The 27,147-nt window shown below is 25.1% G+C and overlaps 1 protein-coding gene across 2 annotated transcripts in view; it reads right to left on the bottom strand.

Annotated features, from left to right (window-relative positions):
- Positions 1 to 4,619: 4,619 nt before the first annotated feature.
- The window catches only part of LOC129965878 (dual specificity protein phosphatase CDC14C-like), a 207,311-nt gene continuing 184,783 nt past the window's right edge, over positions 4,620 to 27,147 (bottom strand). The window contains exons 5-15 of one of the 2 annotated variants that reach the window (XM_056080128.1): positions 22,919 to 22,998; positions 22,747 to 22,813; positions 21,946 to 22,008; positions 20,528 to 20,615; positions 19,624 to 19,854; positions 18,450 to 18,588; positions 16,005 to 16,242; positions 14,716 to 14,846; positions 13,416 to 13,628; positions 11,565 to 11,816; positions 4,620 to 7,745 (exon numbers count right to left, since the gene is read on the bottom strand). In XM_056080128.1, the coding sequence (XP_055936103.1) occupies positions 7,694 to 7,745; positions 11,565 to 11,816; positions 13,416 to 13,628; positions 14,716 to 14,846; positions 16,005 to 16,242; positions 18,450 to 18,588; positions 19,624 to 19,854; positions 20,528 to 20,615; positions 21,946 to 22,008; positions 22,747 to 22,813; positions 22,919 to 22,998 (1,554 nt within the window). In that variant the 3' untranslated portion in view covers positions 4,620 to 7,693. The remainder of the gene's footprint in view (positions 7,746 to 11,564; positions 11,817 to 13,415; positions 13,629 to 14,715; positions 14,847 to 16,004; positions 16,243 to 18,449; positions 18,589 to 19,623; positions 19,855 to 20,527; positions 20,616 to 21,945; positions 22,009 to 22,746; positions 22,814 to 22,918; positions 22,999 to 27,147) is intronic. The other variant, XM_056080130.1, reaches the window with a different exon arrangement.

Below are 27,147 nucleotides of genomic sequence, written 5' to 3'. Positions count from 1 at the left end.
GAATTGGCATTCAATAAGAAATCATTCTTTTAAAATTAGAAATTAGTTCATAGTTATAAATCAAAGTCAATGAAATTTTATTTAATTCTAAGGAAATTATCATAATTTGATTTGATTGGAAAAGAAACTGAATGAATATCGTGAATTCAAATGTTATAAAATAAACAGGTGCTAACTTTCTTCTTTTAATGAAATAGTCTTAGATTTAAAATATTTACTTTTAATTTAAATTTCACGTCGTTTAATAAATTTCCTCATATATCAAATATAAAATTTTTAAACATTCACATTTTCCCTCAAAATCGTTTGATATCCGATAGCTTACAAGATTAATCTCTTTACATATTCTTAATTATTTATATCTCACTGAAAAGGACATTTCCAGATTTTTTAATATTCCAAATATTACAAATAGAAACGAATATTAAATCACTACCAATAATGAGTCTTCAAAGTATCCATTTGCAGTATCCATTAAAATTTTAAAACAATATTAGCAGAAAAAAGGGCAATTTTGGATTAATTCAATCTAAAACCCTTTTAAAATATATTTGAATTATTCTTAAAACTTTGTTTTATGTATGTTGCCATTCGAATTAATGAAAGGCTCTATAAACGAATATCCTATTCTTTAGTACGAAAAAAAAAAGAACAAATAATACTTTTTTCTGAATTCATATATACGAATCAGAATATTATAACATAATTCATACGATTATAGTACTCTTTAAAAATCGTTACGATTGGTTTGCTGTTTGCAAAAATTTAAAGACTACTTTTTCTACAAAAATCGTTTTCTCATTCATCTGTTTTACCATAAAGATTTTAAAATTTAACTTTAGAATGTTTATTTAAATATTAATAATTTTCTTCAATTTTTAAAATTTTCCAGTTTTTTTCAGTATAGAATGAAAAAGGAATAATACTGTTAATCAGGGGTGTTTGTGGGACCCCAAAAAATCCCCTGAAACTTTTACGGATTTACTACCGACATTTTGGAGTTTCGAGAAGGGGGGGGGGAGAAATGAAAAATTACAATTATGAAGTATTGAATGACCTAATTATAAAAGTTCAATGAATTACTTTTTTTGCAAAATTAATAACCATTAATTTTGCAAAATTAAGACCTTTGAACCCAGGTCACGTGATCGCACATCTGGCCGAACGAAGTCTCTCCCTTTTCTTTCTGCCGCGCCTACTTGCCGAAAAGAATCCAGAAGAGAATGTCCGAGAACCGGGGGAATGAGTCATAACTCGCAATAAGGAAAGAACAAAAAAGAAGTTTTTTCCCCCTTTTCACGCATTATCACTGCCTTTGGAGAAAGAAAGGAAAAGTTTTCACCACACACACTGACCTTGCGCTTTCTGCTTTCAAAGCAAACAAAATTACCCAGATCAAAATAAATAATTCATTATTTTTCCTACTTCCTTTTGAACGACGATCCCCGGAATTTCCGGGTGTCGAAGTTCAAAATCCCCGGAGCACAAACACCCCTGGTTAATAATTTTTGCTCTATTAAAAATGAGAGGAGAAAAATATAGACAAATTAGTCAGCTTAGAAAAATTAACAATTAAAATTCTCTATTTCATTTTGATATTTAATTCTGAATGCATTCCATAAGAAAATATTTCCTTTAACAAATTAACAAAATTAAATTCCAAAATATCAGAATCGGTTGCAAAATGATGTCTTCAGAACAGTAAATTCTAAAAAGCGATTATTTTGTAGGTCTAACTTTTGGTAATCAGTTTCAACATACCTTCTGAATATTTCTTTCCACAAAACAAGACATAAATTTGGGATTCTGCTTTTATTTAATTCGATGGATAATTTAAATGGAAATACTTAAACTCTTATTTTAAAATCTTTTTTATATTCATTATTTTTCAAGATATGTTAACTCAGCTAATAAATGTTCAAATATAAGCTAATGGAAATTCATCTCCATAAAAATATATAGATAAATGCATCCAATTCTGTATTTCACCATATAAGATATCCTTACCATTAAAAACTGTATCTGGGGCAAGTTTAAAATAATCTTACACTCTATTCTTCATTTTTTCATGTGTGTATGTATGTGTGTGCATGTATGTGATCACTTTGTTTATAGTCAAAATAGAATTTTGTTTCTTTAATTTATCTGATGTCATCAAATCTTCATTATATCATAAATAATTTTAAAGATCATGATGTTATTTACAAAATAATTAAAATAAAAATTATGTGTATAAATAATAAAATACTTCAATAACTAATGTTTACAAAAAAAATGAATTTTATATAACAAAATTTCAGTAATCAGTATTTTGTACAAGATCTGAACTTCAAGTGAGCCCAAAAGACACAAGATTTGGATGAAATAAGATGTGTCTGTGTGTGTCCTCTATCAATTTAGTGTATTTACATTAAAAGAATATAAAGGAATTTCAAAAACATATGTTGGATTATTTCACACCTTTACAAATTATATAACAAACATGTAAAAACTGCCACTTGGAGTTTCTCTAGCATTACATTTAAAACAGAAAAAGAAAAAAAAAAACTTTGTTCTTGTTTTTTGAAGCAAAATAATGATTTATTTTGACTTATTTGCAACAGTTACTAATATTAATTAATTTGTCATTTAATTATTTCTTCTGCATAACTTTTTTATATGCAATTGAATGCCAAGAGAATGTTTATTGTATGCATATGAACACAATATAAGTAAATAGTTATATGCTAGAAAGTTATGAAATTTTGGTATTTTTATTTGATTATATAAAATTGCATAACATTATTTTTATGAACTTTTTTAACAGATATTATTATTAATATCTTATTTTATTTTTATTGTTTCAGACTGGAAAAGTATTAGGTAATTTCAAGTATTTGAATTTTATCTATTTTCTACCTACAATAATTTGGAAAAATACAAGAAGGATTTTTTTGAAAATTCTGTTGCCTCTTAATAAAGAAACAAAACTTGAAGAATATGACGATTAAAAGGTAAAATTTAGATATTTTCTAACACATAAGATGTAAAAGAAAAAAAATCACATAAGCTCCAAACAAAAATATACATTCAGCCAATTTTAAAATTGCATTGAAAGATTAATGAAGAATTTCTATCCTTAAAAATTAAATTAAATTCATATACAAGCTTCAGATAATTTCAAGAATTTTGATGAGTCCAAATTATATTCAGATAAAAATTTAGCTGTAAATTTAAAGTATTTGCAATAACACAAAATTTACCATATTAATATTTAGCAATATTTATGTACTTCTACTAATTAAAGGTATACATTGTATATACCATACAGAGTGTCAACTTTACTTCACAGCTGAATAGCTAATTTCTAAACTCTTAGTAATAGAGATATATACTTTCATTTAGAAAAGAAAAAAAAAATTATGCAGTTTCAGTCAATAAATGCATAATGAAAACTAAATTTTCGTACAGTTTCCTGATCCTATTAAATCATTTTTTGTAAAATTTTCTAGGCATGCTCATATTAAAGCTCATTTTTTTTTTCAATTCAAAATAGCCGAATTATGAATTTTATTATTTTAGAGGACTTAAGATTATTTCAATGGCCTCTTCAAAGATTTGCCAAAGAACAGAAAACACTTGATTACAAATGGTCACTAAATTAAAATGATGAAATTTAAAGCTTTTTAATTCTGTCAGTTTTAATCATCGAGGAGTGGAATTATTGTAGAAAATGTATTAGAGGAATATGTTATTTTATAAGAGTAAAAGGACGTGGATATTACAATTTCTAAATTGTTATGCAATTTTTCAACTCAATAACAAGAAATATGATTTTGTATGTAAATTTAAAACATTCTTCCAATTCGATGTAATTGGAAAAATGCTTATCTTTAACAATTTAGAAATTAACTTATGTAAAAATAAATATCCCCAACAAAAGACGTGAGCTTTGCTTTTCTGCTAGTCTAGAGAAAAATAAATTTGATTCTACATGTAAAATGTATCATTATAAGATTTGCAATAAGGTAAAAGAAAATTTGTCATCCTTTGTCATTTTTATAAGGATTTGAGTCATGAAAATGAAAATGGGTGGAAGACAGCTTAAATTAAAGCACAATCAAAGTTAAAAAATTTTTGGTACAAAAATTGTTAGAAATGATGAGATCAAAATTCAGGAATTTTGTTATCCTTTTATCTTAAATAATAAGGGAACGATGGTGAAATGCAATTTTCATCCTACACCAAATAACTCTCTTTGTACTAAATAACGCATATACAAATTCAGAGAGATTTTTATCATTCCTTCAGCATATTATTCACCAGTTCAAATCAAATTAAAATTACTATAATATGGAACAGATTGCTGGAAAGTGCCATCTAATTATCCACAGATGAGTTCCAAGCATATATTTTATGATGATTTTTTCGTATGTATTATTACTTCCTAATTTAATTATCCTGTATATGCAATATACATCTTTAGATTCACTAATTGATAAATTCTTATTCTAAAGCCATGTCAAAAATGAAATTATGAGACAAATAATCAAACAACCATAATAATAAAACAATGCATTCTTTAATTTATAAATGCTTTGAAAATTAATAAGTAATTATACACAATTATGAAAGGCAGTTAATCAAATAAATCTATTTAATGAAAATATGCATTAAAATTCCATTCCAAATGTAACCATATAATAAAACATTTGTTAACAGCATTAACCATTTTACCAGAAAACAATAACAGAATTATAGCATTCATTTGTATTAGAATGATACTTAACAACGGATGAGATAATTCATTACTTCCTTCCTGAAATAGTATTAAAGAACTTAAGAAATTTCTTTTAATATTTCACATAAACAGAAGACAAATTATTAACAAAAAAATATCACATGAAATCTTTCCGAAATTTCTTCCTTTTATGGCTATGAAATTTTGGGTGTTGTATACTTATCATTTCTGAAATATCAGTGATTCAATAAAAAAATATCAATCAATAATTGTTAAGAATTTCGAAATTTCCATGCATAACATGAAAAGTATCAGAAATACAAATGATTGTCTAACATATATGGAAGCCACTCATTCATGATTTTTCGATACAAATTGATAATTAGGAATCAACTGTAGCCTCTACAAGACTAATATTAAATCTGAATTTAAAAGACACATACAGAAAAGTACAAAATTGAGAATGTCTATAATAGCACTTCATGGAAATGCTTTACAGCACCGAAGTATATTCATTTACAATTAAAATACAACTATTAATTCTAACCAGTGGCAGATATAGATATTCGATGGCCTTAGGCAGTATACAATTTAGTTTAACATTATTGTTAACAAAATAATAGTGATTTTTTTTATTCTTGACTATGAGGCATAATATTTGTTCACACAGATGATGTTTTGACTATTTGTACTAGCTATAAGAAGGTTAACTAAGCAAATAGAAATTTTTAATATATAATCAGGTTAATATATTTTTAATCAAGCTGCCTATGGCCCTCCTCAATTTAGCATCCACAAGCAACTGCTGAGGCTGCCAAGTCAAAAATCTGCCATTCAATCTAACAATACCTTTACTAAAAGCAAACACATGCAACATAATTAGACTTCTCTAAAATGTAACATCAAAAGCTCCATTTTGTTCATGCAATTAAAGCACAGACATAGAATCATCACATACATAATCTTCAAACATGTAGACACCTGATATATCACTCAGTACCAAGGTCATATATGTAAAATTATAAAAATAAATTTAACTTAAAAGTTATATAGGTGTTCCTAATATATATAGTTTAGACTAAAGCATAAAAACTTGTGGCTGTAAAGTTCTTATATGAAATTTAAATAGCACAGTTCAAAAAGTTATACATGTTCTTAAATAAAAAACAAGAAGGTAAATCCAATTATAGAGAGGCAAATTTAACTTCAAAGAAGAAAAATAAAATTTTTATTTAACATTATATCAGCTATTAGAAAAATTAACTATCTATTTAATAAGAAATATAATTAGTTAAATCTTTTTTCTTATGTTTATTAAATTAATCAAAGGATTCCTGTACAAAACTAAATTAGACGCATGACATTGCACACACACAAAAAAAAACGTTAAGTTTGGAAATGTAGTATAGTTTTAAAACAAATTCTTCTAAAATCTAAATTATTTGCAAACTAAAGAAACACTAAATAAAGGTGATCATTAGTAAATTTTTAAACTTGATCGTTTCTTATGAAAACTACACTTTCAATGAAGTATCAACAATTACATTTAAAAAAATCAAATGTATACTTTCTCTTCATTAATACTGAAAAGATAACATGCATCTTCAAACAGACAAAACAATCTTGTTCAATCTAAAAACAATTGCAAATTTATTCTTACAAATTTACACTGAAATCATACATAAATAAAATGCTTTTTGTTAAAACTATGTGAAGGGGCAAACTATATGTATTATATATGTTTATATGCAGTAATATCTTTTGTAGTTTCTACGAAGACCCTGCAAATGAAATATAATTTCAAGAATACTAATTCGCAATTCATAATATCATGTAAACTTTGGGTAGTAAATTTGGATTGGATTGATATTAAATGCTTGATAACATATTTTGAAGTTTCTAAGCAACTGATTCTGTTTCAAGGGATTTTATCCCCCACTCCAATAAAATGATTTATAAATAAAAACATAAAAATATTTTTAATATGATTTATTAATTAAAATACAAAAACTAGATTGAAGTACACATGATTACAATCGACTATGTTCAAGAATTCCTCAATTTTTTTTCTTTTTTAAAAACCTATGTATATTAATATTTTTATAAATTTCTCTTTTTCAGATAACATTGTTTGTTACATTCTCATGGGCTTATATATAAATAATTTTAGTCAAATTATTAATTACAACATTGTTTCCAATTGCACTGATAAATTAAAATATAGGTTTATTTTTTTAGAAAAATAATTCTACATTTAAAGCTAACAATTATGTGAATACAATAACGAACCAAAATCCAAAGTTAATTCATAAAAATAGCACTTATTTAAAATATACAATCAAAAGACAAAGCATCTTACATCTTAAAAGTATGTTATGCACTGAATTAAATAGCACCATAAATGCATGTGGTTTGCTTCATAAGATACATTTTGAATATTATAAACTTATTATTTAGAAAAAAAATTGATAAACTTTTAAATTTCAGTATCTTTAATTATTAAGTCTGACTACATTTATTTCACTTTCATAAAACAATCATTGAAAATTATAGTGACACGGAAATTGATTTAATTTTGCACAGAATTTAAAATTGTATACAGACAAAAACATCATGGGAAACTTAATTTCATATCTATAGCAAATGCCAAGCAAGATAATTTCTAGGATCAAGTACTGGAGCTTATGTATTTGTTTATTTTGCTATTATTACTACCTTCTTTCTTATATTAGAAGGGAAGGCTGAATAACATAAAACAAAATATGTCAGAACATCATACGAAATGACTCGTACTGTATCAATATAATGTAAAATGAATACATTTTTAAAAGGCACATAAAGCAGATAATAATAATACTAAAAACAGAAATAAATCTCAAATAACATCCAACAATCACCTGTACATTGTTACAGAAAGACAATATGCCAGCATATAAAATGTCGAAGAATTTCATTACAGTCCTTGAACACTGATCACCTGGGCATAGATGGTTTGTTTAAAGGTGAAGATGAATTCTTTAATGAGCTAAATGGAAAAAAAATCATTTGCTTTAAAATTATGAAACACGAAAATAAAAACAATAGTAAAATAATTTATAACTATTCAACTAATTATTAAAACGTAACAATTTCAAATTTGTTCAGCAAGACATTAATTGATTATTATAAGGATTCTTATTCCTTGATATCGCTACTAATTATAAAATTTCTCTAACAAAAAGGAATTAGCTGTTTATTTAACACTTTTAACTTTTTCAAAATATAAACTAACAGGCACTTTCTGAAAAAAACACTCCACACTTAAGTGTATTTAAACATTTTTCTTTCAATCTAAAACAAATGAACATAAATCAGTCTTAATAATTGACTTTACAGAGTATAGAAGATTTTCATTCCTCCTTTTTAGATTTGCATATCAAAACTTCTCTAATTAAAACAAAACATATTTAATAGAAGAAATATTTTCAAATATTTATAAATTTTATAACAGTTTAAAAGTCAACCATATATTTGAACTAAATTTTGGAAAAAAAATATTCAATTATTTTCAAAATTGTCTTCTATTTGAAAATATACTGTAGAATCATGCATAAGTCTATGCAAAACATCATTAGCATAATTATTATTTATTCTCCACTTATTTTTGACAATAAGAAGTCAAAAGTTAATTGATAATATACTTTAATTATATATATAAAATAAGATACATCAAATATTAAAACTTCTGAACACCACAACTGATATAAAGAAAATATTAAATTTTAATTTATTTTATCTGTATATTACATAATAGCAAGAAATTTTTTAAAAAATGGTACAATTACTCATTAAAAAATATAAATAAGATAAAATTCCTCATTAAAAAAAAAGGTGAATTTTAAAAATTACATAAAATATGTATTTTTATAAATATATAATGAATCAGTATAGCATAAAGATAAAATATAGAACGAATTACGATTATGAAATTCTATAGTGTCAGATACTAACACATCAAAATTTAATGCAATATTTTCCCCTTAAAAAAATAATCTGACTATCATTCAGCAAAATTTAGAATGGATAAAGAGCATTTCGCTAAACTTGCAACTCATTATCTTAGATAAAAATATACATCAAGCAATTATGACATTAAACCGTATGGGTCAAAAACATATAAATTAAAATTGCGAATTGATTTGCAATCCTTGAAACAAAATTTAAGTAAAAATTTAAAAATCCATAAATCTTGTAGGAACATCAATGTTATCATAATACTGAAGTTGTAAATATTGACACCAATTTCAAAAAGAAAAAACTTGTAGAAAAACAGATTTACAACATCTTAACAAAAAATTCCATCAACAATCATAATTTTAAAAATGTTTACTATTCAACAGAATAATCATTGTTGAGCAAATATATAGAAAGTGGAAATCTAAACAGGAAATTTGAAATTATCTTGCCAAGTTAAAACCATATTTTAAATCTCATATTGGAAAAAGAATTAATCAACAAGATGAGTTAGCAATATATGAAACAGGATGAGTTAACAATATATGACAATTCAACTTTTAATGGGGAAAATCACAAATTCAAATCAATAACATTTTCCAAATATCAACAACCAACAGATCATCATGATTCCATTAAAGATCAAGAAACACACAATTAGAAGAAATCTCTATTAAAATAGCAATTTTTATTTCCACCTGAGACACAGATATTTGTCACCATTTAAGCACTCTTTTAACAAAAATTACTTGAGAAATTAATAAATTTTTTAATTATATGAAGCAAGAGCATTCCAAAAAGCTTCAAAATTATCTATACACTGCAACTTAAGACATTGATTAATTATTCAAAAACTAGCCAAGCTCTAGCACATTGACAATCAGAATCAAACATACAAAGCATTAAAACAATTTTTTTCCCAGCTAAGTAAAAACAGCCAATAAAAAAAAAAAAAATAAATAAATAAAAAATACTGTAAACTCCATAAAAAAAAAAAAAAAAAAAAAAATTACAGCTGTTTGGAATTAAGTTTGAAAAATCACTATGAAAGAAATTCTTCCCTCTTTATAATTTTAAATATTCTAAACCAATTTTTTTTTATTGGTAATAAAACTTTTATATTAGAAGCTTCATTTTCGAGGGAATTAAATTTCCAGAATAATACAATAAAAAAAATAATCTTCCAAAAATCTTACATGTTTAAAAATAAGAGGATAGTAAAAGTTCTTTAAAATCTCAGCCAAAAAATCTACAGTCGGTATTACATTAGGAAACTAATTGAAATTAATTATTAATATGATTAAAGAAAGTATGAGGTTTTCTATGAATAAAATATATTTCATGTAAATTTTATCTTACTCAAAACATTATTATTGAAAGTTATTATCTATACAATGACATCCCGATAGGCATATAACACAGAAGAATCCACAAAATATTTATAAACACTAACATAGAAACATCTTTAGTGCCTTTTAATTAATTGCATGTTAGATATTTTTATGCAGTAATACATCATATATAACTGTCTTTCAGAGTTTACTTCATATATTTAAATATGATATATTGTCAAATGTTATCATGTAAAATGAATAGATATTTTATTTAGCTTAAACTATTTTGGATTTAACTTAATTTTTCTACTAATAAGACTTGCTGATTTTCAACTTAATACATAATTAGACTAATGCATTTTAGCTCTTTTATATTGCTTCTAAACTTTGTCAACCAAATATCAAGTATATAATAACCAAACACATTGATGAATCTCTGAATGTGACAAACTTAAAAGTGGGTTAAAGCAACAAATCAATTTTGCTCATGCTACTTACTTCACATCATTTTTCCATTGCAAAAAAAGAAGAAAAAAAAAGCTTGGAAGAATAATGATATACAAAATGAACACAAATTGCCACAATGCCATGAACAAATATTGAATTAAGTGCACCAAAAAAAAAAAAAACTTGAGAGTATTCAATGATCTGGCTGCACAAATTTGAGACCTAGTTTTACTTGCAGCAAAGAATATAATATTAAAGCAAGTTAATTCTATTATTAGAAGCAACTGAAAGGAAACATTAATATGAAATCTAATGTTTAAGGGAATTAAAAGCAAAATAATAATTATTGCAAGTTAAGCCACCAGTTTTTGACCACTGCAAGATCCTAAGAACTCAGTTATAAGTTAAAATATAGGTTGGTAACAAAATCTTTCCTTGATTATAAAAAAAATTATTGTGAAAGAATGTCTGAAGATAATATGGTAAAATATTTCTTATGAAACAGTTGCATTTTTAATTTTTTTTAAATCTAATAGATGGCATATTTAATACAGAAATAGTGATTCTATAGTTGATTGTTATGAAAATGGTGTCAGTGAAGTCATGGTAAAAAATGACATCAATGAAGTTATGGCTCATTTATTGACTAATTACATTATTTGACTAATTTTTTTTTTAAAGTTACATAAATGACAACATGTTTGCAATGCCAGTGCCATTCATAGATACATTCAAAGTCAGGATGACAGTCGAAATGTTGGACAACACATGATGAAAAAGTGACAACCAAGACCAAGGATGCTAACATTAAAATTTACTAACATAAGTTATCTTTATTTATAATCTTCTCTATAATATATTTTAAAAAAACCATGAACAAATTATAACAGTTTTTTACAATAATTTCTTTTTTAAATCTGGGAAAGATTCTGTATTATTATTTAATAAATTACCATGCATCAAAGAAGGAAATGAAATGAAATTTTAACACATAATTAGGCCAATAATCAATTGAGGGGAGCTCATGCAAGCATGCCAAGGAGCTATTAGAGCAGCAGCAATCTACTTACAGAATGGAAGGTGGGTATCGAGATATAAAAGATGGGTAGTAGAGAGGATCTAGTACAGAGCTGTGTTTCACAGCATTTGTACGCAGTTCCGAAGGAAAGATAAGAGGCCTGAGGTGATAGAGAGGAGCTTGGAGACTAGAGAGATAGCTTCTACTAGGGTCCCAAAGTACAGTTGGCTTGGAAGGTGCATGCCTTTTCTTGCGGATCACAGGAGGACGTTGAATCGGCTCAAGAATACAGCATGCTCGATGTCTATGTAAAATGAAGATCTGAGAATAAATTTTGTAAATGGGACAAAATGACCCAAAACAATTTAATTAGAGTATTTCATTCATCCAACCAAGAAAAGGCCAGAAATTTCGTATTTAAACTGCTATCTATTAATGTTGGTTATTCATTTCAGTTGCTTGCTGATGATCTTAAAATTATGGAAGAGACATTTTTCAATCATTTTCCTATTCTGAAATGGCATTTAAAACATTCACATGTTTTAAATGTTATAAGTAACAATAAATAATTAAAAACAAGTAAATAAAAAAGTTATGAAAGAAATAAAAAAAAATTTAATATATTGCTGAGTTGTACAAAAATATGATGTTTGATAATCCTAATTAAATAAAATGAATTTTAGCCATTTTATTCTCAATTATAATAAATAGTCAGTGGTTATTAATATTTCCAAGTAATGAAATGAGATTTAACATTACAAAAAATATTTTACATAAATAATAAATGCAAGACAGCATAATGGCAACTTCATATGAAAAAAAAAAGATAAAATTCTATTGATTATATCAGCTGAAAAATACAACGAAATAAATGAAATTAATAAAAAATATATATATTTAAACCTTTCACATAAAGATATATTTATTTTCCTATTTTTCAAATATCACTGATCTACAAGACTTAACAAATAATTAATGAAATAAAACAGGCAGAAAGTAATATGAAAGTAAGTTAACTTCATTAGAAACATATATTTTTATATACTAAAAAATTTCTCACTTATAAAATTAGTTTCCCAATAATTTCTCCATTTAGATATTCAAATTCATAATAAATATAACTCATTTCTTATATTTTGCCATTATAAATTTTCAAATTTTTTTATAATCTATAAAAAAGAAACTGGGCTGCTTTCTATATTTTTTTAACCTAACTGAGTAGTCAGTTTTATTCAAATGAAAGCCAGCTAAAATGAATAATGATGTAGCTCTCAAGCTCTTAATTTTTCCCCCCTTTAAAAATAAATCAAAGCTTACAAATACTGATATTCATAGAATTAATTAGAAATCTTGAATATTTACCTTATTGCATATACATGAAATAAATTTTTTAAAAAATATTAAACATTTTGTCCTTTTTTAAAATTTTTAACCATAATCATGTTTTAGCAAAAAAATTTATTAAATTAAGTTTAAATGTTTATGATGATTATAAAATTATCTTCCCTTGTTTCAACTGATCTATTATTTGAAACAAATTATAGCAACTAATAAATTCATTAAATATATTACAATTTTATAGATATAAATAATTATGTAAATACATGAATATGTATAACATTTTTTTTTTATTCTAAGCTCCAATAATTTTTACTTTTTGGAGCTTAGAATTTATCTGTATGTTAGAGTGTATGTATGAAAAATTACTGTACCTGTATATTTAACTAAATTATTGAAACTTGTTTTAAATACTAACAATAACTAATAATATTTAATGGTAATTTTTAGTAACTTTTTTATTAATAACTTCTAACAAGAAGAAAAACAAGCCTATATTATCTTAGTAATTAAATTAATTATAGACAAAATATTCTTCTTCAAAATTATTATATGTAATAAATACCTTTTACTAGCAGCAGTAGGAGCATTTTGTTTCTGATTTAATTTTCGACTATGAGAAGGTGAATTTAATGGACTAGGTGTTTGTAAAACTTTTGAACACTCCCTGATAGGTTTTGATGGAGACAGATACGTGGAGGCCATTTCAGCTCCACTTGGAGGTAAAGGCCTGAGAGGTTGAGAAGTTGTTCGCTTCAAAGCACGCATTTCTTCTAAGCTGGAATACAGATTCATCAATCGATTACAGTTATTAATAAAAAACACTTCCTATTTAAATCGAATTGTTTACAAAACAAATGCAAATCTGAACCAAGATGGTATTATTTATTGTATTACCTGAAGCACCAAAAATGTAACATTTAAAGTAGATCATAAATGATGAATGATTTCAAGAATTTTTATTTCAAATTGTCATAATTCATATTTGTGTCAAAAAGAAACTTCAAAATTCCAGATGTACAATTTAAGGTTATTAAACTGTTATTAGTTAATAAAACTGAAGAAAATTTCATTTACTCTCTGTGGCTTCACATATTCTTATGGATGTTACATAAGGATTGCTTTACATCTTCTTATGTAACATCTGTTGGATTGTTTAAAATAATTCTTAAAACATTCAACACTAAATTTCTTGTGTTTTCTAAATAAAAATTTATATACTTAGAAGAATACAATTCACTTACAAATTCATAACTAAAAACGAAATTACAGTTAACATATTTTTATATATGAGCTAACCAATTTCCTTATAACAATATAAAACATTTCAACTTTAAATAACAAAGCAAAAATGTTTTCACAGTTTTATTATATATTTTGATTACCAGAAAAAACATTACTTACAAGTTAAGGTAACGTTTCATATCCATAGCGTGTAAACCAGAAAAATATTATACTTCTATGTACTTATCATTTTTTTAGCCATTCTAAAGATTAATTTAAATAAATACTAAAGTTATTTTATACAGAAAAAAAATAATATCAAAGTTAGATATTATGAAGCAAGTTGATTATTTTCAAAGAATTAGATTTTAAAGATTTTTTCAAATAAATAAATAAATAAAACAACAGTGAATCCATTTATAATTTGCATTTAGTGGAAACTAAAACAGAAATCAATTAATAAAAAGAGCCAAAAGAGTTTGTAATCATATTTTTTAAGTAAAAACATATTTTATATACAATTAAAAAAACAAATAAGCATAAGAATGAAAAAAGGCAATTGAAACTACAGTGAATATTTTCAAAAGAGCTTCAATATTAGAACTTATGAAGTAAACATTGTAAAAATTTTATTAGCTCACTGTAATGTTCCAGTGGTAATGGATCGAGGATGTCTTCGATTAGCTTTGATGAGATTCAACTTATCACCTTGTGTACAGTGAAATTCTTTATCAAGATCACCATTCATTGTGTGTTTCTCTTTTTTCACATCCTAAAACAAAAATTATAGAGTAAATTAATATTTAACAACAAAGTATTCAATTATAAGAATTTAAGTCAAAATACATGTATAATAAATACTACTATGTATATTAAATTCATCTTAAAAGCAAAAAAGCTTCATGTAACAAACAATCTCCCCCTCCCTTAAAACTAAAATTGACTTTCAATTATGTAAAAGCAGTAAAAAAAAAATGGCTTTAATAATAATCCAAGCAAAAAAAAGAAGACCTAATTAGTTATGTTTTGCCCATTTGCCTGTTTTTAACAAACTGAAAATACCATTAATGAAATTATACTTAAAAGTCTGGATATAAATTTAATTACTGGATATTTCAAAGAACAAATTTGTAAAAATTGTAAAATACTTATGGATACATGAAAAGGGGGAAAATATTAATTTTTATTCCTTGAAGCGAAATTAATGATATTATATCATATCATTTTCTACTAGATTTAGTATATATATTTTTGAATCCATCAAATTCAAAGAAAAATTGAACCAAAGCATAACATGATTTTATAAAAATTTGAAAGGTTACTTGAAAAAATCCCAATGGAAAATATAACAAACTGATACACAGTAAAATTTCCTCATATTATGCCTTAATATATATATATATATATATATATATACGTAAGCATATTTTTAAGCAGTTGCATGGTCGAATAGAAAAGCAATAGACAATTTTAAAACTTAACTTTATTCCATCCCAGGATGCATAATTTATGTACAAGAATCAGTGGTAAGAAATACGTCAGTCTACATCACGACACAAGAGTAAAAAAGAAACAGAAATTTTTCCCTCAGTGGATTTATAATGAGATTTTGATAGGGATTTCTTTGACACATGTAGATTTAGGATAGAGAAATTTAGATATTTTTAAAAAAATGTTGCAAACATTAAGAATTTTTATCCTTTCAATCGGAGCATGAGAAAATACTGAGACAGCAGTTTTATAGAGTGCTAGTAGGATAAATTAAATAAAAAAGTAGGAATTGGATCAGGAAATAAGAGAACATTTTAGTATGAAGTTAATATAGGTTAAATTAAGATAAAAATTAGGAAATTAATTAGGATTTAAATTAGATTAAGTGATATCATTACGTATATATTTTCAATGATAAAAAAATTAACAACTTTTTTACCTCAATTCCATCAATATCATTGTCTAAGGCTTCTAAACTATTTCGAGTAGTTAGACAATTCTTGCCAGGAGATTTAAGAGTATTATTTTGAAGTCTCTCACGAGGAATTGCTAGACTAGATCTGGCAGGTGATTTGGCTTCTTTAGGTTTGCTTTCTATAGGTTTCTTCTTTATATTTCCATAATGTGATTTTCTCAAACGATATATATCCCCTTGTAGCCATAAATAAGACTGTTTCCTACACACAAAAAAAAGACTTTTTAACATTGACATTTTCTCTATTTTGTTTGAATATAAGAATCATAATCAGTAAATCTAATTAAAAAAAATACCTTATTCACAGGTTTCATCATCACAATATCTACAGTATACAAATAAAATGCAAAATTTAGAAATGACAGGCAATAATTGTGCTGACTAGATAAATTTTATACCTGAAGAGCAAAAAGTTAATGAAATCTCTGAATCTGAATCAAACATGTATTGATAAGTCAACTTACCTAAACTGCTACACAAGTATTTTTTTTTTTTTTTTTTTTTTACAATTAAATCATATTCTGGCACATAACAAATATTCCTATAAGATAACATATTTTAAGAAAAATGCATTAAATGATAACAACTTAAAACATTTTCATTCAGATACTCTAATGTACCATTCTAAGGTAACATGTGGGTCATTTTGAGATAAATTTATTATTCCTAACTGTAAACAGGAGACACCCAAACTGTACACTCTGTTCTACAAAATTTTACATCATAATAGGAGGGATATAATTGATCCCAAAGCATTTTGCATGCTCCAAGAATGCACAACATTACTCTTCACTGGAATCAGAAATATATGACCTATCAATTCTCAAAGCAAAAAGGAACTAAAAAAGTAAAATTTTAAATATTGATCACTAAAAAAATTTATTTAACATTCTTTTTTTTTCCGAGGGGGGGAGGGGTTAGTGCAAGATCTCATTTTAAACTTTGTAAGAAAATAATTAGATTTTATTAATTATAAAAATTTATTAATTATATAGATTTTACAAGACATAATACATGAGTTAACATCTCAATAGTTAAAAGTTCACAGGAAAACATTTCAAAATTAAAAAGTATGTCACATGTTCTTCATTGCATATTTTTGATTTTGTTATCTTTATGGTTTTCACTACATACAGAATAGTGGCAATTGCAAATTAAACATTCATGCAAATAGAATAATACAATGAATCTGGGAATAGAGAAATATTAGCTAGATTATCATAGTTTCTGATCAATAACACCTAAGCCCAAGTTTAATTAAATTCCAGATTGGCAAAGTATTAAAATTTTTTTAACTATTCTCTCATTTTTTGTAAAATCAATTCAAACTTTTAATTACAGATACAAAAAAATTTATGAAAATAAAATAAATGCATCCAAGGTAAGATAAAAGTGAACCAAATGTTTATAGCAATTATTCAATTTAAAATAGTAGAAAAATCATTAATTTTCATTAAACATTTTTTTAACATTGTAAAATATAGGGTTTTTTTAATTTAATTATTATAAAAAATATCATAGCTACTTCAATGGGGACATTTTTTCCCCTTTATTTGACTAAACAAAGAATTCTTGTAATGAAATCGTCAAAAAATGTGTAAATTACTATAATAAAACTAAACAGAAGCTTTATAAGAATGACTTTTAGTGCACCAAAATAAATTCAGACACAGTAAAAAAAAATAAATAAAGTGCCATTATTTTACTTGAATAATCTATTTTAAAAAGTAATTTCCATCAATCCCAAGTTTTTTTAATAGCAACTTTTTATTTATTTGTTGATTCAAAATTGCACATTTTGTATAATATTGTAAAATAAAGGATTTTTTAATCATAACAAGGATTAATTTAATCACATTATTTTGTACCACACAAACATAGACATTTTTCTTAATGAAAGAACCAGGGCCTTTATAATATTGATTATCAATAAAAATAAAATTTTCAAAAATAATATTAGTAAAATAAAAAAATAATATCATTCATGACAAAAGCAATAAAACAAATAATATGCCAAAAAACAGGGAATATTTTTTTTAAATTAAAGATTGACGAGTTATACAATATATATATATATATATATATATATATATATATATATATATATATATATTATAATCTTTTAAAATAATCAGTTTAATAAGTTTTATCATAAAATAAACCTCAATTCTCATTCTATAAAAAACATTACTGAATGGTATTTAAATAAAGATCAAAGAATATGTTTTAGAACTTAGTTTTAAACTTACTAATTAACCCTTACAAAGTGCATTCATATGGCCATTGCTCACTATAGTCCACATAGGGTTATTCAAATTATTCATACCAAATAAGAAAAAAATAACATTCCATATATAAAAAATTTTTTAAATAATAATCTTTGAATAAATATAATTTTCATTATCTTACTGTTCCAGCCATAGTTGTTGGTGTCCAATAATAGACCCAGGTCTGCAGATTCTAATCCAAGCAATTGCTTCTGCAGCAGTAAATCTGTAATGTTTCATAATGTAACAAGCTATCAAAGTTCCTGTTCGACCTAAGCCAGCTATTAAAGAGAAATGTGCACTGATCATATATGAAAGCATATGATTCTAAAATACAAAGTGAAGTTTAAAAAACAATAACATACTACATAGAACAAAAATAAGAAGAAGAAAAAAAGAAAGGTTAAAACATAATATTATTTAGCAATGAATAATGCATCATCTTTTATTAGCAAGATGATCAGATATTTTACAGTCACCAATTTAAATACCAGTATACATATAAAAATACAGTTTGGCAGAACAAAATGATAGGATAAATTATTAATATAACATAAATGATGAAACAAACTTATTAAGTAGCCATGATTACAAGATTATATAACAGTGGAAATTCCTTAAACAGGATTGCTAAAATAATGGAATACACAGTGTACAAACTAAATTTGCAAATTGATGAACTTCTCTAAATCGTCAAAACTTATACCAATTGTTATGAAAACTGGCTTAACTGTTATTCAACTATTTAGTTTAAAGAATTAGTTTCTTTAAGTATCTTTAATTTAATGACCTGTAAATGTCATTTATTTTAAGACCTATAATCATTGTAATAGAAAAACAAAAAAGAGAGGATTCATGCAAATATATCACTAGTCACTTAGTTAAACAAGTCATTAGTCAACATTAGTCAACACTAATGCCAAAATTTAATTTACAATTCACCTTCACACAAAAAAAAATGTATATAGTCAATAGAAGACTTTAAAAACACAGGCTCTGTTGTCTTGAATGTAATTTATGTTTAAAAAAAATTATGACTATAAGATTTTTCTCTTTCTTCTTCTCTTGGAAGTTACCAGTTTCTTTAAACACAATTTATATATACTTGAAGTTTACATAATAAAGTCTCATAAACCATTGCTACAATTCCTAATGTAGCTAAATATTAAGCATATAGTAAAGAAACCAAATTAATAACTGTTACAAAAAATAATTAACAATATTCAGTTAAAAAGACAAATTAATTAACTAACACTATTTAATTAATTAATTGACAAATTAATTAACTGAAATTACAATGAAAGAGGAAATATTACCTTTACAATGAACTGCAATGGCACCTTTTGCTTTTTCAGCAATTTCTAGAAATTCTCTCATGATCGTATCACTCGGTGTGCTACCATCAATAAAAAATAAGTCTCTATGGTCAAAACCATTTTCTATAAATCGCTTGGCATCATAAATCTTTTTATTAAGTCTCACTATAGTGGAAACATTGTGCTTGCGGAAATATGGAATGTATGATTCAGGAGAATGTAATGGATAACCTAGAGGATACAAGAAAAACTTCATTGAACATACTTTTACTATTTTTTTAAACTTTAGTTGTTTGTATGAAAATTGATAAAATATGAAAAATAAATATATAAACAACATTTTGACAATTCTACTATTTATAGGTTTCTACTCAAAAAGAGAAAACAAGAGGTGAGAAATGAAACAGAATATAATTCTTAAATGAATCTTCTTAAATTATGCATCGAAAGCAACTTCTTAAATTTTATTTACATTGAAGATAATGATCATAAATTATGATGCTTAAAATGGAGAAAAATGGGATAACTGACCTTAAATCAAATTAACTTTATACATATATATATATATATATTTTATGATGATGATGAAATGCCAAAAAGATAACTCCAAAACAATTTACACGTGCAAAGCCCTTGGACATAAATCCAACCCAATTCACATTGAAAATCATATTATACCCTGACTGACCCTTATTTCTGTTAAGCCACTGAAGTCATTTAATAAAAGTATGTAAAAAATGGCTATCAGTATGCATATATAAAAATAAAGCAATTATAACATACATCATCTGTAAAGGCAGACAATAAAAATGTAAAAATTTATAAATAATGGAATAACAAAATACTATGAAATTTATTTTCATTAATATTTTTTATTGAAATTAATAATAATATTTATAACTACCGTTTTCTATTTTACTTTTAGGATGAGGTCCACAAAAGGCAATGAATTTATTTGGCACTATCCAGCTTAAATCACCAGATTCAACACGCTATAAATAAAACAAATAGATAATTATCAGAATTCAACAGAAATATTATAACTTTTTGAAAAAGAAAAGATAGGAAAATCATGTGAAGAAGAAAGTTTTTTAAGACACATTGAAAAGAATTTTCAAAGCTGCTATAGAAATATTTTTAGAAAAACAAGAATTTTTTTTTAAATTTAAAGTAAAACAAAAAGATTTTGTAATAATTATATTTTATAATAATATTTAAGAAATTACAAAATTAATTACAAAACATATAATAAATTTTGTAATAAAATAAGAAAAAATAGCTAATGGAACTTCAGGATATAACAGAAGCACCAAATGCAATTAAAACTTTAATCATGGGTTTTGTTTAAATCTAGTCGAGTTTCACCTTAAATGTTTCAATAAATTAAACAAATAAAGTGAAGAAAGTATTCAGTCAAATAATTTAATAAAGATAAAAACTTGAACTATTTATACTCAACATTCTAAAAATGTGGAAAAATATGTAATCTTTAATAACAACTATTTTAAAATCATAAACAATAACAAACCAATAAGCAAAAATTCAGAGAATAACAATATTTTTGCATTTTATCATATATCTATAAGCTATAATGTATATAATAATTATACTGTAATCAGATTTCAACAAAATGATATTAAATTAATGCAGAATTGCCACCTCTCTCTTATATCCCCTTTTACAACAAACATAAAACAAAAGAAGCAATTTTTTTGTTTTGCTCTGAATATGAAAAATTATGAAATCAACTGCAGAAAAATGACAATTATTCTTATTTTTTCAACCAGTTTTTCAAATGAACAACTGCAGTCAGTTATTTATTGATCATAAATTAAATTTTACATCAAATTACTTGAAATATGTCTGTAAAATTAAACAGATTAAATCTTTCTTCCACGACTCCAGCCATTTTTCAATAATTCAAAATAAAATGGCTGAAAAGCAATTATCCATCTCAAAGATCAATGAAATTTATCTTATATTTCTAGAAGACTCCATTATCTTCTTGAAAAGTAAACTAGTAGAATGTATAGACTTACCATCATCTTTAAAAAGAAATAAGATGAAATATATCACTATAAGCAAACAAGATATATTTACATTTAAAAATATCTATCTAGAACGTATGCATTATAAATGTAAATATGATACTAATTTTAACATATTAAAATAAAGAATAAATGAATATTTTGCAAATTTTTGAAAAAATTCATGGATAAATTTTCTCATTTTTAAATTTTTTTCAAAAAAAATCAATTATTATCTCTAATAAAAAACTTTATAAAAAATTAAAAATTAATAAATAACAATAGATATATTTACTTCATAATACTCGTACTCCTCTAAATCAAAATTCTCAAAATTGAAGAAACCATTTATAAGGGCCTGAAAAAAGATAAATATATATATATAAGTTAATTTTTTTTTGTCCCTCTTAAAAAAAAAGCATTTTCTATATATTAAGAAACATAAAACAATATACTTAATAACAACAACAAAAAAAAAAAATAGAAGATTCTTATTTGCAGAATCTTTAATATTTTGAATGGTAAATTAAGAATATAGCTTTCTTTTACAGATTCAAATAATATATAAATATAAATAAGATTAAAAATGACTTTTGAAAACATTTTCTCTCATGTTTCATAAAATTGATTTAACAATATTTATTCAGCTCATTTTGGGAGATAAAAAATGAATCATCAAGTGCAAGCTATTGTAACATCTCTCATCTTTTTAGCTTCTATAAAAACCTAGAATTTAAAAACATATTCATAGAATACATTCAAATATCATTAAGACCAATTTACTGAAAAACATAAAAGAAAATAAAGGAAATTAAACATAACAAAAAACATTCTTCATTAAAAATAAAAATGAATTATTCTTAACTCATCTTTCAAATTAATTATCTCACATAGCAGACATAAAAATGGTAATTGTATATATTTACCTATTTATTAACTTGTGAAAAATATTTTGACTTTCCCAGTTAAATTAATTAACCTACATATGAACATAATGTTATTTATTTAAATTATACATGAATACTGTATTTACAGAACTTATATATATATAGATAGATATTACAGCCATATAATAATAATAATAATGCCGCTATACCTTTTTAACAGCACGAAAACAATCTAAAAGCCCTAAATGATAAGTGGAAGGCCCAACGGATGCATCTCTGAAGATATAAAAGTAAATATATGTATAAGTAAAATAATAAATGCGTTGATATGCCAAATAACATAAAAAATATATTTCATGTTTAACTGAAGTATATATTTACCTAAATGAAAGGAATGGAGGACTTCCCCCAAAGATGAGAGGTCTGTATGCTTCTTCAGGTGATTTACCATGCTGTATAATCTAAATGAAATTTTTTTTCAAAAAAAATTCAAATAGATAATAATTGGAGATTTTTTTTTTAATATTCAACAATTTATTTTAAAATTTATCACAACAATAATAGACACATAATTAATTTTAATTCATCTAAGTTTATAGATCAGATTTCAAGAAAAAGGACAGAAAATAAAATTCAAATTACATACAACAAAACTAGATAGGAATCTTTTTAATCAATTCTTACAATAATTCAAGTACAAAATGTGGTATTTAAATTCAAAAGTTATTTTATTTTTAAAAAACTACATATTTAAAGCAGTTAAATCACAGAAGACAAAAATTTGTTTGAATTTGTATTGTACTTTTATTCTATTGGAGATCACTCCAGTATAGCAAATAATTTACAGAATCAATATACACAGATAGCCTCTATAAATTGTAAATTTTTCGCTATTTTTACATATTCAGTTACAGATTAGAGATTCAAATGTGCTTGAATGTGTTTTATTTCAATATAATAAACTTCATTGAATAGAAATCACGATTTTAAAAAGATCCTTTAAGCATAGTTTATGCTTAAAATAAGTGGCTAATAAAGTAACAAATGCTACTTTTTATAATTAAACCTTCAAGTAGACAACTGACATGATATAAAAGTTTAACTCCTCTCCAATAAACATCAAGAAAAAAATAAACATTAGATTTTTAAATCGATTCCCCCTCCCCTCTATTAAAGGAAAAATTTATTTTGTATTTTTCTTCTTGTGGATTAGCACTAATTTGAAATACATAAAAAAATTAAAATAAACAATTTCTAGTACTACACAATCGTAAGAGTAATACATGCTTAATTAAAATACATACTTGTTTACTTCACAAAGTTACTTCGAAAACTTCTCTATCGAATTTCATTCATATTTATTTAATTCAAAAAAACAAAAACAAAAAAAAATATTGATTTGTTAATGTGCATAAATACTAATCAAAGACAATTATAAAAATTTAAAATATATACAATCAGTCCCAAAATTGAATGTACATCTGAGCATATAAACTATGTTTTTATTTAATAGATTATGTTGCTTAAAGGAAATTGTGCTTTTTACTAATAATTTTTGGGTTCATGAGAAGAAAAAAACATGTAACAAAATTTATTTTTATAGAAAAATATATAAATATAGCACTTATATAAAATGGAATGTCACAAAAATGAATATACAATTTTATTAATTTGGTTACAAAAAACAAATTAATATTTAATTGCAAAACTTTTTTCCTGGCCTTTAACTTGTAGCACAATACATCTGTTTACGAATACTTTAACATTACTGTCTTACATTTTTGCACCTTTAAAGAAAATAGTAACCGGTGTATTTTCAATTTTGAGGGCCATTGTATCAGGCATGTTGTCAAATAAAAGTTTTGAAATCCAATCACATGAACAGAATAGTGCTGAGATGTTTGTTTACAGTGAAGTTAACGGTTAAGGAATTAACCGTTAAAAAAATGTAATTTTACTTTTTATTAAATAAATTTATTTATTTTTATCATACTACGTTTGAATCATGAAATTAGAAAAGATAATAGTATAATCTTAATTTAAATATTATTGCATTTTCAACAAAATAAGTAATACAAATAAATAATCAAGAAAAAAAAACATGTGTCACTTATACAAAATCGCCCAAATGGCAGAATAGCAAATGAAACTTTTTTTTTTTTTTTAGTTATCGTAATGCAATATTCTCACGAAACTAAAGAATTTTTAGAAAAGATTTCAATAGAAAGGAAGAAATGCGAAAGAGAAACGACAATTGTTTCGTAAAAAACATTTTTATTTCTTTTTTATTATTATTATTTTTTTTTATTTATTTTTTTTTTATTTGCTTTCCCACTTTCATTTAAACTACCTAAAAAAAATTGTTCGGTTAAATAGTTAAGCTCATTAATTTAAAAATCTGTTGGAGTTATCGGTGAAAAAATTTGGTTAATTTTTCCATTGATTTATATATATATTTGTACAAAAGCTAATTTTTTAAATTTTATTTTTAACTAATTACTGTTGTATATTAAAATTAGATTAATGTTTCGTTTTGAAAATACATAAGGGTTACTGGGATGAAATTTCTTAGTGGACGCCGTAGTCATATAAGGACTATGAGAATTGAACAGATTTTATTTTCTCTAAACTTCCATTTGCTACAGAGCATTAGACCAAAATGCATTATACCAATAAACAGGTGTCTTTGATGGAATCGAACCTATGACCCTTTCAGTCTAACAATTCTACCACTATTTTTGCCACCGGACTTGCTCATTCAATTTCTATGGAATCAGGATTATTTCATTTTATTTCTTTCTCTTTTTATATATAATAATCTAATTTTTATCTCATTATAAACGCTGGAACAGCATGTCATAAATACGATGAAAAATGGGTTTTAAAATAAATATTCCCCCACTTGAAATGACTATTAGTTGATAATGAGACAAAATCATTGGAAGAATTTTTTGTTATTACGAAAAAATTATTATTTTTGTTTATTTATATCTGTATATTAAGTGAAAAATAAAAGCTTTCATTAGTAAATATTTTTATTATTAAAAATATCTAATTTATTTTAAAAACATCTTTTAAATTTAAAATGTTTCCTATTTTTGTGTTTGCTTCTACTTTTAGATTGCATTATCATGAAGTATTTAATAAACATTCTCTAATTATTTAAACAATTTATTCGTTTAATTAGTTTTTAAAACTAAATAAAGTTTTTTTTTAAATAATTTTTTAGTATTTCCTCGCTAAATTACTTAATATCTTAAATGAATTTATTCAGTAACACAAAAGTATTAAAATGGTTTATATGTGAATATAACTATACGCTTCGGCGAGCAACATTTTTGTATTACTATTTAAATTTTCCATTACTAATTAATCCGTATTTACACTAAATAATAAGATGCAAAAAATTAAAAAATATTTTTTAAAAATCTTAAATATATTGCCTAATTAACCAGCAGAAGTAATTGATTATGAACTGAAGTTCCTAGGAATTTTCTTGCATACTATCTAATAAATGCACTTATGCATGACAAGCCATATGTTACCGACGAACAATAATTACAAAAGAGTCTATAAGAATGCCATGAGTGCTCAGTGCTGTTAATATGCATGTACCAGAAAAATTAACGTGTATTCGGAAACGTTTTGTTTCTCGGACCGATAAAAACCAAACTTTGACAGAAGATCAGATACTAAATGTAATTTATTTAAATCATTGCCATTTTAAGTTGCATGCACACGAGAGCACAGACTGACATAGCATAATGTCATCCTGTTCCCGGGTGTCTATAATACTAAGTTATCTAACCAGTTGGATGAGCACAAGATGGAAGGAAGAAAAAAAAGGGGGGGATAAATAAAAGAAAATATATAGTTCGTATGGGTCCTGTGTTTTGATTTCCTTCGTGAGAACTACACTTTTGAACCAATAATTTAATTGATTTTGAGAAGTGGCATTTTGGTCTCAGTTATTGTGTAGTCTTGAAGAAGTCTTGGTATTGATGAATATGATTTACTGTGGAGTAGATCTTGCCGCATGAAAGGGTATTCGATGCAACTCTCTTGTACCATTCTTCCTCGAGATTTGTTTTTTGCTTTCTCATGTGCCATGAGAGAGTCAGTAAGCATTCGGTGGCATAGTGAATTGGGCATCCGATCTCCCCACAGCTACAGTAAGGAGAGTTGGCCAGATGGAATGTGTAGGTATGTTGGGAATGGGCCGTGTCCAGTGAAGGAAAGGTCATCCGCTCTGTTCCAGTTGGCCACGTAGAGAGAAACTTTTGATATTACGTTGAATGTGGACCGGCCTGTTTCGCCTTCTTCACATTCCTTTTTCCATCTTGTCATCATCTCGGTTTGGAAAATGTTCTTCAAATGACATCTTGGAAGCTTCATTACATTCCTATTTTGATTAGCACTAGCCGCTATTTTGCCTAGTTTGTACGGCGCTTCATTACCGGCATAGCCTACATGTATATTGATCCATGAGATTTTAATGTGAAGATTTACAAGAAGAAGGGAGAGTGTATCTCTTGCTAATTGGGTATTGGATTTTGGAGAACTTGAAGCTTGTATACTTGATTTATTGTCGACCGACAGGCGGTCAATCC

The sequence above is a fragment of the Argiope bruennichi genome, chromosome 4 (assembly GCF_947563725.1).
Source record: "Argiope bruennichi chromosome 4, qqArgBrue1.1, whole genome shotgun sequence".
Taxonomy (NCBI): Eukaryota; Metazoa; Arthropoda; class Arachnida; order Araneae; family Araneidae; genus Argiope; species Argiope bruennichi.
The sequence above is the reverse complement of the archived record's forward strand: the minus strand, read 5'-3'. Positions and strand labels throughout refer to the sequence as shown.